The sequence below is a fragment of the Citrus sinensis genome, chromosome 6 (assembly GCF_022201045.2).
Source record: "Citrus sinensis cultivar Valencia sweet orange chromosome 6, DVS_A1.0, whole genome shotgun sequence".
NCBI lineage: Eukaryota > Viridiplantae > Streptophyta > Magnoliopsida > Sapindales > Rutaceae > Citrus > Citrus sinensis.
In genome coordinates, this window is record NC_068561.1 from 20,966,596 (window position 1) to 20,986,086 (window position 19,491).

Consider the following 19,491-nt stretch of genomic DNA (forward strand, 5'->3'; position numbering starts at 1 on the left):
CTTGTTCTATATGTCACGTCGCTATTGGATGAGATACGATCTAATCCTTTTATCGTGCAGGAGCAAGCAAGGGAGAGCACTCACTGAAGCCGCAGATTTGAGTCCGTGATAACCTCAGTGCACAGGGAAGCCTCTGCATCACTAACAGTGCCTCCGCTTGTCAGTACCATTTTACCGGCTTGGCGTGGAATGGTGGTCCATATAGGACACGGAAATCTAGTCCTACTTTCATGGCACATAATACGTGTTAGATGCTTACAATCAACTCAAAAAATTAGGTGATGGTGCTGGTTTTTGTACCATTTATGACAGGTTGGATACTTATCATTACCTAAAAAGTCTAGTATAAATAGGGATACGTTTAAGCACATGATAAATTAAAGGTTTCTATTATGTTTGAAGTAAGACAGTGCGATTGAGCCTAGAGTTATCCTCCACGATGCAGATCCCTCATGGATTCTATTCCACAGGAAATTATAAATACTCTGTTAGGAAATTGAAATTCTTCATACTGAAATTTAAATCCTTTCATCACGCAGAAGCTAAACATCAGTAAGTAGATACAAGAAATTTTGAGCACTAATAACAACATTAACTTTGCTTTCTTGTTTTATCCAAGTATAAAATTCAACAAAGTAGTTCCCATTATTTGAATTGAGTTTAACAAAACTGAAGATAAGTAACATAGACTCTTGGAGTATTTTGTAGACCGCTTTAGTTAACACTTTACAGCTACTTCTTAAACTAAAACACCCCGCCAAGTCCCTTCCATTAGATTATTCTGTTCCGCAAAAGGGGAAATGCCGTAAGTGTTCACAATAAGTACTCCAATCATCTGAAAGTACAGAAGCTATTCTCGCACATAATAAATAAAAGAATAAACATCATGTCACAAAACTAACTTATTAAGAAGACTCACTCAGTTGAGGAACTAATTTTATTACAAAGAAGAAATCAGAAACATCGACACATCCCCTTTGAGTATTAATATATATATATATGATTTTGTTGGTCAAAAGGCAAAGGTACTTGTACCCAAGAGGATTAAGAAAACCTAAAAAGCCCTCGAAAGCTTCACCTATCATTGCGCATAAGTTGCTCTTAAATATTCCACAATGTCTGCACTTTCAAACATTTGCACTCCTGTATTTGGATCTTCTAAGTAAGGTACCTGTGAACAATTGTGGTCAATCGTTATTATCTGTGTCATTTGAGACATGTCAAGCCGCTGTTTCACTTTTATTTTTCAGATTTTAAAAAACTCACCATAGATGGTTTAAACCTAAATAAATTACCTGAAAATGTTTAGCTTTTTCAATCAGAATCTGTCGTTTTGGGCTGCCGCGAGCACAACTGAGAAAAGAAAAAAGAAGCATCATTCAGAAAAGGTCTGGTAAGTAGTAATGATATAAATCCATGGGAATTTGTATTTACAGAGACCAAAACACTAGAATGTACAATAATCAATGATCTATCCACAAACCAGATGGAAGTATCTACGATAATAGGGAGTGAACTCTCACATTTGTACATGGATAAAGACATCTAATATACAACATTAAAAAAAAAAAAGAGTGGAAAAATAACTTGCGAAGGAGGGAATAGATTACTAAACTCAATGCCGTATTGTTCATGATATACATAATAATCCATGCAGAAGGGTTTTGGAACTCCACAATAAGCCGTGAAATAATATCTGTCTTTTTTTCAATTTCAGTAAGAAGTATCATACATGTCATGAAGCTTTTAATTTTTTTTTCCTTTTTGGGGTAAGACAGGAGTTGCATATGTAAAGCTAAAAAATCTCCAACTACTAGTTCAACAGTGATATAAATTGCATGCACTTGGTGGCTATATGCAGTCGTATATTGTGTAATTAATAAATCATGTTTTACAATACAACTAAAAGGAGAAAGGACAGATCAGATGACCACACAAGGACTTTACCTCCGCTGCAAGTGTGGTAACTCTAATTCTACAAGCACTTCACGTACAACTTTGCAGAATGGGGAACCCTGATAAGGCGAATAAAACCACAGGAAACCAAAGGGATACTGAATCACATTCTTCTAAATAAAATAAGGAGATCATGGAAGTCCCAAATTTTGGATGAGGAATGTCAAAAAATATTACTCCTTGTACTTTAAACATTAAAGACTGGCTAATACTCCACCAACCTCGTATGCCCATACTTCAAGTGGCTTGGGTGGCAATTTAGCAGGAGTGTAAGATTGTCCCTGCAAAAAAATGACACACAGGGTTCAGCAAAACTCTACACCCAATTCTAGTTTAGTATATAGTGACCTCTTGATGATTAAGACTATGCTGAATAAACTGTATATACAGAAAGATGCAGAATGGTATCCTACAATTTATCTAAGGGATTCTTGGTAATATTTATTTTAGAAAGGCTTTTATTTTGTTATTTTTTTGTATTTGTGTTAATTAGGTTATTCATTTGATGTAGATTTATTGTTTCATATTTGGTTATGATTTTGTCAGTATAAACAGGACCTTTTTCTCATCCACTACAAATAATGTTAAGGTTTAATTGTTTTCTCCCTAATCTTAATTCTTAAATTCTTCCTTCTATTTCTGATTCCCATCTCATATTATATTCTGTAGTTTTCTTTCTCTTTTATAACTCTTCTCTATCTATCTATTTCTTTCTTCATCCTTCATCAATCAGTATCAAAGCTTTCTTCTCCCACATCACAAAATGTTACATAAATAAACCAGTGGATCAATTAGATAGATAACAAATGAAAGCTTAAACTATTAGGTGGTAAGCCCCAATGGTATGAAGCTCTGTCAAATTCAAGATCTAACAAATGTGGGATCAGCTAACATGCACCTCGTATGTGATTTAGGATAGCAACACATGCCTATACTTTTGTATAGAACATTAGACTGTTAGTGGAAAACCTAGTAGGTATATGATGTCACATTTAACATTTGATTTAGTCGATACAGATTTCCTGGCACGGCTATAGCAAACAATGCATATCAGATTTCTCCATCCCAAACATTATGGAACAAAATTCACGTTACCTTTCCTAAACGACCAATCATAGCAAAGCCTTCAGTCAAAGTCTGCAATAAATCCACAATCACACATTATATGATTTTGAATTTTCATTTTACAAATGGGCAAGAATTACTAACAAAAGAGTTAAATGCTAATAACTAACTGTTAGTAAACCAAGTGAGAGCATGAAAGGAACGCTTCCATCACCTAAACAAAGAAATAAAGCTGAGTAAAGACAAAGAAAGCATAAGAAACAACATAAAACAGGTGAATGTAACCATACACACCATATTTGCCAACCAAGTACTTTATTATATTGTCTGATTCGTACATTGAAACTCCTGTGTTTGGGTCAACCTGCAACCACAAACGAAGGTATAATCATAGATTGAACAGAAAATTGAAACCAGTCCCTACTCATATATAAAGTTGGAGTAGAAATAACCAAGAGTGCACACTAATGATTCAGAAAAGAAAAGGAAGAACATCAGACCATGTAAGGGAACTGCTTTTTACCACCCATCTGCAAAACCTTTGGACGAAAATTGGGACCATTTCTTGGACAAGGATAATATAGAACATCAAGATCCAACACCGCAACAATTTCTCTAACCTGTTTATAGATATGATACGATGTAATGAACCCATTGAATAATTTCAAAAACTTGCCACATTGCAGAAGACATATCATACATACAATGCCCCTGGAAACCAGATATGAACCATAGGTGTCGAATTGAACATCTATAGCAATAATCCTTTAGAAGCGCAATTTCAGTTCTGATGATATCTAAATGCAGTACACCATTATCATATGAATATTATAACTGCAATATTTAGTATCAATCGCTATAGATGGACTGGTGAATTTATCCGGACATTCTATCATTTGAGACATGACCATTCAACCAGATTTGAGGGTAGCACCTCCACCAAGAGTTACAGTGTGCTGGAAATGTCCAGACCAGTGATACAGAATTACGACATGTAGTGTGCAACTATTTCAGCAACATTTGATTCATTATATACATCTTCACAATTTCATTGCTCAATTACGAGCATATTATACTATCTAGTACATGCAAAATGGATGATACTCTGGAGTAATGTTACCTTTCGACAAAAAGGACAGCTGAAGTTTGCACATGGTCCACGGTAATCCATATGTGGAGAAAACAACACAAGCAGTCAGTCTTTTCTTTACCATGAATGACATAGGGAAATGTATACGATGGCCAAAAACAAGAATACAGAAGGCAAAACACCAAAGGTAAAAATTCCAACTATAGAGTACCTTTCATACTCATATATCTCAATAGGCTTCTCTGGACGAGGGCCTAATTTTGAGGTCTCCTTCACCTTAAAACCTGTTAAAGTCAGCTGGCTCAGCTAAAAGGTCAAATGATATGAATTGAATTCAATGTCTTTAAGGATGCATGAGGATGCATGCCAATTTCAGAAGTCTTGATACAGAAGTAATATAAGGAATTTGACCACTACCAGCTATTTCCAGAGTATACTGATCAGGTGGAATCTCATCCTTGGAGACAAAAGACGCACTATATCTGCCACATTACAAAGTAAATGCCGTATGATTAAGGTGAAAGAAAGTGTCCAGGGCTAAATTAATAAATGATAGATGATGTGATGCATTCAGCAGGGCCACTTGTGCTTGATTTTGTAATATTCAAGGACAATAAGGATGGATTACTCAGTAGGACTTCTCTTATTACCTATAGATTTATTGTCTATCACAAATGATAACTGATGAGCCCTACCCCTATTTACTTCATGATTTGCACCTATATATTTGTAGATCCCAGCCTAAACCATGATAAAACCTACTTAATTCCTTTCCTTCTGTGGTAAGATATCCCGTATTCCTCTGACATAGTACTACATTACTTTCCTTTTAGTCCAAGGTTAGCTACTAGGCTAGCATATTAGCAATGTAAATATGTAATGAATTCAAGATATCACGTGCTCCAATTAATATCTTCTTCTTTTCTTTTCAATTCGACATACTCTTGCTTGAATTCAGTATAATCTATTTAAACTATCCAAGAACAAGCACTTGACACACTAACAACTACAAAAAAGGGTTTAATTCAACCATTAAACGAACAAAATTAAATCATTAAACAAATAAGTAATAGCTATCAAATCTTAACACAGATTAGTTACAACAATTGAAAAAAAAAAGGAAAAAAATACAAATACCCTGAAACAAAAACACCAGTTCCAAATCGAAAGAACAGAGCAAGGGCGGCGCCCAATATGTCCAAAGCCTTGTCAGGTCTAACGGCGAATCGCTTCGGCTCAGGTGGCTTGAAATTTGGCGGGGCAGCAAATGGCGTTGGTTCTAGTTTTTCCTGGGTGCTTGTGGTTGACGAAGAAGATGGAGTTTGTGGGGTTTTTGAAGATTCTGAGGTTGCTCTAATGGAAAATGAGGTTCTGGGTATTTGACGGCTGCCGGAAAGTGGCCGGAAAAGCGAAGGTTGCGAGAAGTTCAGCACTCCGGCCATTGGCTTTCTCGCTGGGAGAGTTTTTAAACTGAGAGTTAAGTGTATCTTCGTTTGAGTGGCTCCTTGTGTAGAACTAGAAGTGGTGGTTAGTAAATTTAGTTTAGGTGGACACCGGAGAGACAGGTAATACAGTTATTTGATTTTTGTTTTTCCAACCAAAAAAAAAAGTTTAAAAGGATCTAGTAATAAGAATACTCTTAGAATTTCTTTTTTAAGTTAAAAAAAACTATTTTTAAAAGAAGATATTTTTAGATATATTCGGAGAAATTATTACTGTTGTTATCTGATAATATTTGTGAAGAAAGGGTTCAACGGGGTTCATTTTGGAATGAAGATGGGCGAGAATAATAACATCGATGAATGTTGTGATTGGGGATTGGACTGGACCTTGCATGCGAGTCCATTAAAATTAGAACCCAACACGGCCCATATCTGTTAAAATATTTTGAATAAAGCAAATTATATTAGAAGAATTAATTTCAGCAAATCTTTGTAAAATTTGCTAGTTTTAGTTGCATATCTCACCCGAGATAAGGCATCTCTTCGTTTACTTGGTTACCTTCAGGTCACAAGGCTTTCAAAATTGAAATTTATGACGTAAATAAGCAGTTACATAAACCATTAAGCAGCTACGTATTCAAACGAGCCTCATCTCATGTGTGGAATAGATTTGATTGTAAAGTTATGATCTTAATTTATTTTTTTTCTTTTGGTGAGTGCTAATAAGCTATGAAGACACTTGCTATAAACATAATCCTACAATCTAATTTTAAAGGCATGTTTTATTTATTTATTTATTTATTTTGATACATTGATATATTACGATAAGAATCATAATCATGCTAATATTTATAATAATAAAAAATTATTGAGATTATCTTTAACGAGACTATCTTTAATAAGTGTAGTAATATATCTCAAAATTTTATCCTCACATAATATTAAAGGGATGTTTGTTCGATCCATATTAATGGGAGAAAAAATATACTCTTACCCATTTCCCCCACCTTCTATTTTAAGTTGGTGTTTGCTAATAATGAGGTATGAAGAGACTTATCGTCAGCATTAATTGAGAGATATAGTTGTATCATAAGTGCTTGATGATTTACAACCATTAATTAATATTCCAATCAAGTTATAATTAACCAACGGGGGATTGTTCTTCATGGCGGTGCCGCCCAGCCATTGAGAGGCAAGTGTCGTTATCTTGTGTGCCATGTCAGCCTGAACCGGCCAATTCCACATATCAAGCTACAAAACAACAGCAAAAAAACAAAAGGGAATTTTGGAGGAAATTATCAAAACTTTCTTTTTGGGTTTGTGTGCGAAAGAGAAGAAAACGAAAATCTATAACTTGAGCTGCTTTCAAAATGTTGTTGAGTGGTTGAACTTTTCAAGGCCGATCATTACTGCAAAATCAAATTGAATAATCACTTCGATAAAGGAGGTAGAATGCATATGACCCATTATATATCTCTTTACAACTACCCAACCTAGTGTTAATTATCCGTACCACATTCAAAGGATTAGATATATTCTACAACCAATAGAGATAATCCAGCACATATAGTAACATTCAATCCAAAGTAAGAGGACTTATGGTGCGTTTGAAATTGAGGTACTGTAACTTAAAAAATACAGTTATTGTAGAAAAAAATTATAATTATGAAATAAAAATTAGTAATATATAGTAAATGTAAAATTTAAATAAGAATTTTGATAAAATTATTAAAAATATAATAGATTTTCTATTATACAAGTGAAAAAAGTTACAGCAACTAGTGTTTATCAAACACTTTAATATTGTCCAACCTCACTCTCAAACACACTATAACATTCTCTCTAGGTGTAAGATCACACTCACACACACTCACGCACACTCACGCATATAGCCTAACAACACCCATCCCTAAAAGCTTAATTGATAATTAAAGATATTAAATAATAGCATTAAGCTCTAACGTTCTCTCTAGGCGTAAGATCCATACTAATTAGGTGTAGGCTTGTTATGTGGACTTACCTTGATTAATCCATTGTTAGAAAAGTCTAATTAATTTTAAAAAAATACTTGAAATCATATTAGATGAACCGCTTCACCCAATAGAACAGTAAGGATTTTCCCCTTTTTTTTTTTAAGATAAATTTTACTGAAGTGACAAAAAGAAGAATTTTCATCATGGCGAGATAGATAAGGAACACTACCGTAATCCATCCGTTATAAAGTAAATAACCCAAAAATAAAATATAAGAATTAAGCCAATAAATTGTTTGATTAATGATTCATGCCAAAGTAACCGACTCGCTTGTAATAAGTCTTCTATTAAAATAATTTTCAACTAAAGGGAAATGATGAAATAATTCTAGAAACCCCAGAGTGACTCATTGCCACTATATCACAAAACCTAAATGTTTAGTTTTAAGATGATATGTATAAAAATCTTGTAATTTTTGTAGGTTAATTAATAGCTAGCCCTTCTGTTAGTATCTTCCGTTGAATTTCTAAAAGAGATCGTTGCTGCCAATTTTTCAACATCCACTTCCTTCTTGGAATAACCACAACCATATAATTACTATTAGCAAGCATGCGTGTTGAAAAAACATTCATCTTGATCTCAACAATTGTAAATTACCATTTATATTTATTTTGATCTAGCAAATGGTGTGACATCGTCTGATAAGTTCAAATTGTACATAATTAATTACTAAATCTTAACATTTTTATTTAAATAATAAATTTATGTTAGTGTCACGTTAATTATGACATTTATCAGTGTATTATCTACTCTTTTTCAATAATTGTATACAGGAATATTGGGTGGTTTTTGGTTGTAACATATGAAGTGCACTTATTCTGAACTTTCTTTGAAAATGGCCTCAATTTTGCCCAAGAGTATTACATGCACAAATCTGCCATTTCACTTGAAACTCTTGAACTGCAAGCAAGCTGCAAATTGAAGATGGCGAGTCCGCACTCATTGCTGGCTGTGGGATGATGTCATTTATACACAGAGACGTAACTGGCTTAATTAATTTTCATCAGTTAGATAACCACAACGGGTTTTTTTGGATGGGGATTGATGGCACTGAATCACTTTCCATGAATTTACAATTTAGCTAAAGTGCAAATTTCTCAATTAGGGATTGAAAATGCTCAATATATCTACATGACTTTTGTCGAAAGTCATGCAATCTTATATGATACGTATCATTTTTTTGAAATTTAAAGTTAGAATCCTATCGTATTGAGAAAGATAGTCATCTTAAACAAGAATTTTGTTCAATTTGTGTTTGTATATGGTAATTAAAGAAATTCATTCGCAATACGAAATTATGAAATGGTGGGACTATTTAAGCTCATGATTTTTCTCTTTAAACTCAAATTCTGAAGAAACCCAGGATTAAAATTTAAAATTTTAATTTTTACTGTATACACCTCCTATAATCTCAAAAATAATCTAAATTAAATTATATATCCTCTTTTCATTTTGTCCTTTTTTTTCCATCATTGTAACTTATTTTTTATGCACCCACAATCACTAATCTCCTCTATTTAAGTTAGGTTCATGGATAAGAAGGAAATATAATTTCAAAAGCATCAATTTCTAATTTTTAAATTCACACTTGTTGAGATTCTTTTCATGTACATTAACTTTTGCGTGGCGTGTGTGTGTGTAAGTATCTGACTGTGGCGAACTCGTTTCTCGTGAAAAATTAAGTTTTGTCAAGAACTTGAACATAGACGAATTAGAGTTCATGTTAGATGAGTGCAAAATTTAGTGGGTGCAATTTGCAGAGATGAAATATTATTTTATTGAATTAAGAAAATAAAGAATTATTATCTTATTATTCATTGTTTTATTTTGTCTTCAATAGTAATTTCCTTCAAGCCTGTTGTAGTAAGATAACTTTTATGTGTTCAAAATACCATTATAAAATTCACCATCAACATTCTTATTGTCTTCTAATTTTAAATAAATTAATAAAGTGATGTAGTATTTACAAATCAACAGCCAAATCACTTAGAATTCAAATTCTGGGACAAATTCCTGAAATACTTGATTATTTAACCTTTGTTTTTACTTCACTCAAATTTAAATCAAAATTCCTTACAAATTCTGATACGAATACATTTGTATTTCGGAATTTGTTGTATGTCACCAATTACCTGACACTACAACGAACTTTAATACTTTAATACACATGTGAGCTCATACATACATTTTCTTCTTACTTACTAGAAAACATGTTAATAATTTGATGTTTAATTATTGATAGAAATTTATGAATCTAATTTATACTCAGAAGTTTTAACTCAAGAATTGAAAGTTGCCTCAAATTTATATTCTTAATCTAGATTCTGTCTCAACAAATGCGGAACATTCTCCTCAAATACTTGTGGTCATGAGTAGATTGATCTTTTTACCTGGTTTGTACATAAATTTAGTTCTAATACCGTATAGAAAAACATTGGTAAAAGCTAAAGAGCAAATAGTAAACGTTGTACACGTAGAAATAACTAGAGTCAACCAACGTGGTTAATCACTTACAAGTTACGGTCCCTACTCGACTGGACCTATTGATCAATCACTTACAAGTAACAATCGCTCGCCAATGTAATCTGGTCACATTCCACTTGTTTCGATGATCCACCAGCTTGAAACTCATTGATTGTGACTCCTTTGCAGTGATTAAGAGACAAGAATACCAACATTTGCTGCATTAATAGATCTTCTTTAGCCCGCACACAAAAGACTTAACTAGTTGACCCTAGTTTAATTGATGTATTATTCGTCAATTTACCACGAAATTAAAGTATTTTAGGGATTTTACTAATTACCGCATTTAACTCAAATTCACTTAGTGCGTCAATCTTTGATTTGCAAAATTTCTAAATGGTTAAGTTACCATCAATGATGAAGTCGTGAATTAAAAGCAAAAGTCTAAAGAATTGGGGTCCCGTTTCAAATAAGGGATTTCCGTAAATAATTGTAAATTATGAGGGCAACTTCATAACTAAAATTCTATTAATACAACACATCCTAATCCTATGCTCCTCTAACTCTTAATTAGAAATAGAAATCTAACTCTCAGAAAAAGTGTAATAAAGCACCAAAAGCAGAAGACATGGGGAATTGCTTAATGCTTGAAGAAAAATTGATTAAGGTGATGAAAACAGATGGCAAAATACTTGAATATAAAGCCCCCGTCAAAGTTCAGGACGTGCTCGCAGAATTTGCAGGCCATGCTATTTCTGATTCATTTCCTGAAATCAGGCATCTCATGCCAGACTTTAAACTCCTTGGTGGGAACTTATACTTTCTTGTTCCTGTTCCATTGCCGTCCCGCAAAGTCGAGAAAAAGAAGGTGAGGTTTTCGGAGGAAGAAGCCAGAGACGGAGCCAAAGAAACAAGCAGTGTTGTGAGGATGAAGGTGGTGATCAGGAAGCAAGAGCTGCAGGATTTGCTGCTGCTGCAGAAAGGAGGAGTAGTTTCAGTTCAAGATGTGGGTTCTTGGCTTCAGGGTAAACAAAGCACCAATTCTCAGGCCGTTGGTTTCCAGGATGGCGGTAATAACAACGAAGGGTGGAAGCCTGAGTTGGAAAGCATACCTGAAGTTGACTAGCAAATCATGCAAATATTATGTATACTTGTTAATCTCTTTTGATAATATCTTCTTTAGTTTAACATTAAAAACATAGAGATAGTGAAACTATGACAGAACTTCAGTATCTATCCTTTTGTTGCTCGTTACTCTTGCAAAATTTAGGTTGCATTAATATGATATTGAAACGTAATACTACACTAGAAACAATAAAATTAGATTCCCGACCAAAATTATTAATCAATAAACACTAAATATCGGCATAAGAAAACGAAAAAGGCACATATAATAATTTGGCATGATATATATATATATATATATTTAGAGGATCGATCTTAATTAATAGCAATCGAAAAGAATCAAAACAAAGATGAAAAGAAAAACAAATCAATGTAAGAATATTATTGTTTAAATCATTGTTAATCAATCATTCAATCAATTGAGGTTTTTATTTTTATTTTTTGGGCCTATTAAAAATCAATAAGAGTGTTAACTATTTTCAAGCATATTTATAAGAGTGATAACTATTTTCAAACATATTTATGAGGTTTATTATTATATGAGCAGTGCATTACATCTCAAAATTTAATTTTAAAATTTTATCCTAAACCATGTGCCATGCTACTTGTAAATGACACATCACAAGATACATTATTTAGGATTAAATTTAAAATATCTAACATTATTCTTATTATTATATATGATGTAAAAAAATGAATGCTACCCTTATCAAAAGTAAAATTATGAAGACTATCCAAAATTCAACCTCAAGCTAACAGGTAGGGGTTTAATTACTTGTGGTGTTTAAAGTTACAACGAATACAATGACCACATAATACGAGCAGTTAAAAAGTCGATGGCTGTTAATTACAAGCTAAATATAATTATTAGAGGTTGACGAATTCATCTTAAAGCTGCATCCGAGACATAATTGAACAACAGCGAAATTCTAAAAGGCGGTGCCGCCCAACCATAGAGAGACAAGTGTCGCGGTCCCGAGTGCCATGTCAGCCGGCCAAGCACCCCTTTCTGCCAAGTCTAGAAGCGACAAAACGACAAAAAAAAAAAAAAAAGAGAGCGGGAATGTCTTGAGGAGGGAAAATCAAAGTTTCTTTTGGAAAGTGCGTGTAAAAACAGAGAAGAAAATCTAGGAGTTGGAAAATGGAAAACGAATATTTGTCTGTGTTGAAAGTTTCAGTTGCTTTCCCAGTTCAATTAAGTGGTTCAAGGCCTATCATTTACTGCAAAATCAAATTGGAATCCAGTGTATGTACTTCGACAAATGGAGTAGCTAGATCCAAAGAGCCATCGACCAAGATAACTAAACTACTAGCTAGCATAAAGAAGAAGAATAAGAGAAATGATCAACGGCAAAATAAATGTAAAGGAAAAAAAAAAGAAGGAATAAGGATGAATGAATAATTCAAAGTTAATTTATACTGCAACTGATCTGATCATCGACTTCGTCGCACCGTATCAGTTGTTATATTAGTGTAGATACAAGTTTTTATGTCCCATTTTCATTAAGTTTGAGTGTAATAATCACGTAAAAATCTTTCTCAATAAAGATATATAAGTGCACATATAGTAAAAATCAAGATTATAATCGCATGCACATATGAAAACAATGAATTTCATTGTATGACAAGAGTCATAATCATATCATGCGTATAAATATGATAAATGAATACCAAATTATGATAATTGATTATTTTTCTTTATTACAATTTGATCTAAATTTATGCGTGCTTAACACCGATCTAAAATTAATAAGATTGAAGGTTTGTATGTTTAACATACAAATAGCTGCATGGCGCATGCTACAATAACTGCAAACCAAAAAAAAAAAAAATTAAATTATTTTTTCATAAATAAAATAATATTAATTATTCATAATCATTATACAACTGTGATATCATACCACAATTGTTTTAGTCATTAGATTTAATTATGGTGAGAGATCCAATGACTGGGTGCAATTGTGGTACCATAACTAAGTCCTACAAATAAACTATTGAAGAATAACATCATGGGGGCCGAATATATATTTATCCCAATTCTTCCTTTCAACAACGATAACAATGTTAGAAAGCTTTCAGGAAAGTGCATGTAGCACGCCACACTTGATGTCTAGAGCTAAAGCTCATCGACGAAGATTGAAACAGCAAATTAAAGAGTGCCATGGATCATGGATTGTGGAACTTTTGCATAGACAATGACATGCATCATAAAAAGAAAATTAAATAAAATCTCATTCAGGACCTAAAGAATTTTGCTGAAGTTAGGCTTTAAGGAGAAAGTGAAATAGAGAAAAAGGAAAAAGTACATCGCTAAAGTTAGGCCACTTGTATCTCGAAATCCCAATAGAATATATTTTTTTTTTTAAAAAAAATACAATACGAGCCATTTTCATCATGCTGACATAATTGCACCACTGTAATCTATTTTAAAGGGGGAAAAATTCCAAAAAGAAAATTAATAAAGAACTATTTATGATAATAAATGCTCAAAGCACTTGGCTAAAGAAAGATTTTTTTTATATCTCTTTATGGTTTCTTTTCCGCCAAAGAAATCTTCATTCATGATTCATGCACTGATTTCAAGTAAGCAGCTTGGATTAATTATGATCTTTCATTAATTAAAATAATTATCAACTGCCCAGAAATGATTATGAAATTAGAAATATAAATATAATCACCATCATAGTTGTTATACAAAACCGATTAATGTGACACTGCCACTATCCATTATATATTTAAAACCTAGATATTTATTTAGCATAAGTTGTATGTATGGATGTATTAGAGATGGCCAACGGGCCGTGCCATGCCGGCCCAGGCCCATCATAGGAAGCTCACGCGTTCTCGTACTCGTGCTGTACCATACTCATTGTGCGTTTCGTGCCGTGTCGTGCTGTGTCTAATTTGTTTTGCTTAGACCCGAACCGGCACATGTGTTGTGCCAACTCGTGCCGTGCACACACATGCGGTGCTGTGCCTAGAAAAAAAATGCCACTAAGTTTTTTTTTCCTTTTTTATTTTTTCAAGAGCGCATGCCAAGTTGTTTTCTTATTTTTTTCAAGCCTTTATAGTTTTTTGGATCCATGTGCCTTTATTCAAATTTAATAAAATCAAAAATTCAAAACTTAAGTTCATATTCAATAATAATAGGAGAATGTTATATTAGTTATTAAGTTTGACTCTATGGTATGAGAATTCTTTTTTAGTACTTAACGACAACAATAATAATAAATTTTTTAAGCGTTAATTTAATTGTTAACTTGGAATTACGTAGAGTCATATATCATAATTTATAATAATATTAATACATATTTATAAAATCATGATATTTATAATTTTATTTATTAAAATCATGATATCAATTATTTATTTAATAAATTATAAATATAAATCAAATATAATTTTTTAGAAACTAAGAATTTAATAAATTAAAAAATTTGAGCTAATAAAATATATTAAAAGATTCAATTTCAAGTTATTTATAAAATCATACAAATTTAAGTTCACTTTCATTAAAAAATGAAACGAGCTTTTTCGCGTGCCGTACTTTGACCCATCTCTAATCGTGTCGTGCTTTTAAGGTCAACGTGTCTAAAATTCTGAATTCGGCCCAACTCACATGTGTGCCGTATACATCAAAATAAATTTTTAATAAAAAATATATAAACTTGTTGATATATGTCTACAGTAATGTACCAAGGCCAACATCGCTTGCATCATCCATCTCACATAATGTAATCTAATTAATTCATAACTTCAGCTTGATTAATTAATCAATTTAATGAAGCGTTACAAAGTTTCTCCATGTGGGTAGTTGTTGCTCACTAGATCAATTATATACGTACGTTTGTATACAACAGTATTAATTAGTCCTAATTAAAAGAATTACTCTTAATTAGTCAAAACGGAAAAGTTATTTCGCTATCATCAGTCTACCATGGTGGCGAGGTAGGCAGGCAGGCTAGATACGATAGCTAAGTGCTCTTTTTGGTAAGTTACTATCCAGCTTCTCTCTCTTTTTTCTTTGATTAGTTTGTTTCCGCTAAATTTCCAAAAGAGATCGAGCTAGGCTCTTGATTTTTCTACCTCCACTAACTTAAAAGAAGAATCACAGCCATATAATATTTAGCACGCATGCGTGTTGAAAACAGCAGTTGTAAATTAACACAACACCACTCGTTTCTTTATAATATTCTCCAATCTCCATTATTCATGCACTTTTTCTCTAGTCAATTGTCTTCATTGTAGATTAAATAAGTAAATTTAGGTTTTGCCTGTACAAGGGGTAATCAGCTGAATAATAACTGGTCTACATTTTTCTCCCCTCAGGTTTTGGGCTCGTGTTTTATGGGAACATCGTCTCTTTTGATTGTGAGTAAATTTCATCGGCTAGCCTAGAAATCTGGGTTGCACAGTCATTAAAATTAATCCGGGATTACAATAGATAAATGTAAACATTTGAGCACTTTAATAGTATGGCATGCATGGTTGTGTGAATGACTGACGTGGTATACCTCAGACCTCATGATATTTGCCCAAAGTTACAAATCTGCCGTTAATTTCAGTTGAAGCTTGGACTGCAAGCAAGCTGCTACTTGGAGAAGGCTAGCTAGCTAGCCCGCACTCACTGCTAGGCGCTAGCTGTGAGATGCTGACATGAAGAGTGGAGATCCGACTAGCTTAATCAGTTTTGTATCAGTTAGATAACCACAAAGGGCATTTGATCGTGATAAGTTAGCTAAATAAAGTATAATCGTATTAGGGATGATCAAATACATACTAAGCTCATATATATAAATTTATTCAACTGGGAAAATGTGTTAATAATTAATTTGGCGTTTAACCAAGGCGGAAACAAATGGAGGCAAAATGCAGAGGAAATATATACATATAAAGAGTTATTATCTGGTTAATGTGTAGGAAACTTACTGAAAAAATTATAATATATAAATTAATAAATATATTTAATTCATAGTTAGCCGACCACGAACGGTAAAGGACTAAAGGGGAGTCTTTTCACGCATGTTGTTGAAGGTTACTGCTAAAGACAAAGCAAGACAGCAAATAGTCAATGTTGCGCACACACAAAAATAGCTTTGAGTCAACCACAAAGTCGCTGTCCCCTAGTCCATATTGTCCATTGGATGTATTCATCAAATGCCAGAGCAGCTGGTAACCAGCCGATCTTACTGTAGCAATGGGGTCTGGTCACATTCCACTTGTATTCCAAATGCAACCAACTCTGTTTTTGATGTATCCAGTTTCATTCGCATGCGATTAATCCACTATACCGATTCTATTTTATCTACCCATTTTGCGTTTACTCAAAAAACTTCACTTGGTGAGTCAATTCGTGAGTTGGAAAGTGAATGCGTTACCAGCAGTGATGGAATCCTTAGTTCACACCAGCACGAAAAGTCTAAAGAATTGGGGTCCAATTACGGACAAGATAGGGATATTTCTGTGAATAATTGCAAATCATGAGGGCAACTTCATAACCATATTCCTATAAATACAATACGTCGATAGTATATGCTCTTATGATAATGAAAAGGCACAAACAGAAGCCATGGGGAATTGCTTAGTCCTTGAAGAAAAAGTGATTAAGGTGATGAAAACAGATGGCAAGATACTTGAATATAATCAACCCATCAGAGTTCAGGATGTGTTAGCAGAATTTTCTGGCCATGCAATTTCTGACTCGCTTCCCGAAATCAGGCATCTCAGGCCAGACTTTAAACTGGTTGGTGGGAACTTGTACTTTCTTGTACCTGTTCCATTGCCATCCCAGAAAGTTCAGAAAAAGAAGGTCAGGTTTTCGGATGAAGAGGCCGGAGCCGGGGCGAAAGAAAGAGGCGGTGTTGTGAGGATTAAGTTGGTTATCAGTAAGCAAGAGCTGGAGGAGTTACTGCAGAAACAAGGAGTTTCAGTTAAAGATATGGTTTCTCGGATTCAGAGTAAACAAAGTGCTGATGATTTCCAAAGTGGTGATAAGACTAAAGCGTGGAAGCCTGAGCTGGAAAGCATACCTGAAATAGACTAGCAAAACATACACCATGTAATCTCCTTTAGTTTCTATGAACTTTCGTTAGTTTAACATAGAAAGATAGACAGTGAAATTAACTATATATATGATACATATAGCAAAAAGCTCAGCTTAATTAGCTTGTATTTTCATCACAAGGGTTTACCATCTTATAAAAATTAGCAACAAAGAAAGCAGCTAAGTCTTGGCTTGTTCTTGCTTGTTTCCCTGATAAAATCTGGTATTCCTAGTAAACATCCCATGCAATGTCGCTGAGACCTCGGAAACATGTTAACTTTTAGCCATGTGATGCCGTTGCCAATTAAAGACATTTTTTTTTCTTCTCCCCCCCACATAAATCAATGAAAGCAATCAGTTCGTTCAAGGAGCAGTACCCAAAATCACTAATTAAACTTATTCCCCAAAATCTAATATTAGATTAAAACAACAATAACATAAATGTTTGAATATGTTTCTGAAAAATATGATATGGAAAGTAGTAGGCAATTTCTCCAGTCTTTGTAATTCAAACCTCAATTTGTGGAAATTTTGATGTTACAAAAGTAATTTTATAAACTAATACGAAAGAACCCAAAATCAAACATAAATATGATGCAGTGTGAGTAGAGTATGATTTGGAAATGTTTAAGAAGAGACTGATGGCCCGCCATCGCGCACGAGCCACATGTCACCTGATTATTGGCTGGCGTCCCACAACCCGGCCAATGATCAGGTGACCACAATAATGTGTGGTGCGACGACTAGCATTTCCTCGCACATCTGAGGAGATTTAACGGACATCTCTTTAGACCCACCAGCTCAGTCAGAAGAAAAAGAGAAAATGGAAGAAAGCAATGTAAGCACCTATTACAGCTTAACTTCCAGTAAATCCTCTTATTAATCATATTTAAGAAGACAGATAAACATGAGTAATAACAATTCATCTTTTACATCATTGTTTACTTGATGGCGGTTCTGCTAGTGCTGCCCCCATTTGGCAGTTCTGGTTGGGGTTCATAATTATGCTAGGCACTAAATATTTGAAGTGCTGGGACAAGTCAACTTCCTCCAGTAAAAACGCGCATATATGAATATGTGAAATGGATGAATATATTAAGCTTGTTTATTACCATCTAAAATAGAAATAAAGTATGATACGTTTCTTAGTTTTGTTCCTGTTCCAATGCTACAACAAACTCTCAACTTTTTTTTTTTTAATTTTTTAATATTAGGACAACAACTTGGATCTCAACTCTATGAATTTTCAAAGAAAGTATGTCAAGAAAAACTATTTATCATATGCAGGAATTTGACATAATCACGTGTTCAACAACTTAGGCTCTAGTTGGCAGTATAGTGAGAATATTTTAACTTAAAAGATACGGTATTAGAATACTTAGTTATTAAACACCTAATATTATGATTTGAAAGTTATGTTAATTTGATTTAACACGTATATGATGTAAAATTTTATAATATTTTAACTTTTATTTTATAGTTATAATTTTTTTTTCTAGAGCAGTTGTGATTTTAATAAAAAAAGATCTTAATTTTATTAAATCAAATTCTAGCATAATAACCTGAAAAGGAAAAAAAAAGAAAAAGAAAAGAAAAGAGAGAGTAGAAATAAGATGTAAAATGAGGAAAAAAAGCACATATATATGGTAAAAAGGAAGATGGATCACTTCAAATCTAACTAAAATGTTGTAGGAATCTTCAGGGCGCAGGTGTTGGTGGGCTTATTCGAGACACTGTCGGACACTGGATTTCTGGATATTGTATGAATATTGGAGAAAGTTCGGTGCTTATGGCTGAGCTTTGGGGTTTATTTCAAGGATTACGCCTAGCTTGGGATGCTGGCATAAAACGTCTTTTGGTAGAAGTGAATAGCCTTTGTGTTACTCAAATGATTTTGAAGCAGGTGATTGTGCCTAACGAATTCTATGCATTAGTTGCTGCTATCCAGGAATTAGTTAGCAGAAACTGACAGATTTTCATCACCCATATTTATCGGGAAGCAAATTCGGCGGCGGATTTTATGGCAAATATAGCCCATTCACTCTCCCATGGGGTACATTTATTTTCTAACCCGCCTGTGGGTATCTATTCAATTATTGTACAAGACTTGTTTGGGGTTACTCATCCTCGCCTTATTCCTGTTTAGCTCGCTTGTTTGAGCCCCATCTAATAAAAAAAAAATGTTGGAGCAAAAGAACAAAACAAGAAAAACATATTCTGGATTCGACAGAGCACCCACGTGTCTACAGTAATGTTACCTTATTTGCATCATGC

General features: G+C 33.5%; 3 protein-coding genes across 3 annotated transcripts; 2 read left to right on the plus strand and 1 right to left on the minus strand.

Annotated features, from left to right (window-relative positions):
• Positions 1–621: 621 nt before the first annotated feature.
• LOC102621296 (uncharacterized) lies at positions 622–5,699 on the minus strand. The gene is made up of 12 exons (XM_015531444.3): positions 5,249–5,699; positions 4,529–4,593; positions 4,323–4,395; positions 4,142–4,160; positions 3,522–3,641; positions 3,316–3,385; positions 3,192–3,235; positions 3,052–3,093; positions 2,178–2,237; positions 1,948–2,015; positions 1,296–1,353; positions 622–1,171 (listed from the first exon to the last, which is right to left on the minus strand). The coding sequence occupies exons 1-12, from the start codon at positions 5,551–5,553 to the stop codon at positions 1,082–1,084; spliced, it is 1,014 nt and encodes a 337-aa protein (XP_015386930.1). The 5' UTR covers positions 5,554–5,699; the 3' UTR covers positions 622–1,081.
• Positions 5,700–10,553: 4,854 nt separating this feature from the next.
• LOC107177509 (uncharacterized) lies at positions 10,554–11,285 on the plus strand. The gene has a single exon (XM_015531370.3). It carries the CDS (start codon positions 10,678–10,680, stop codon positions 11,173–11,175), a length of 498 nt encoding a protein of 165 aa, XP_015386856.1. The 5' UTR covers positions 10,554–10,677; the 3' UTR covers positions 11,176–11,285.
• A 5,419-nt stretch (positions 11,286–16,704) lies between these two features.
• Positions 16,705–17,436, plus strand: LOC102621791 (uncharacterized). Its single transcript, XM_006481702.3, has one exon. The coding sequence runs from the start codon at positions 16,744–16,746 to the stop codon at positions 17,215–17,217; it is 474 nt and encodes a 157-aa protein (XP_006481765.1). The 5' UTR covers positions 16,705–16,743; the 3' UTR covers positions 17,218–17,436.
• The last annotated feature ends 2,055 nt before the right edge of the window (positions 17,437–19,491 follow it).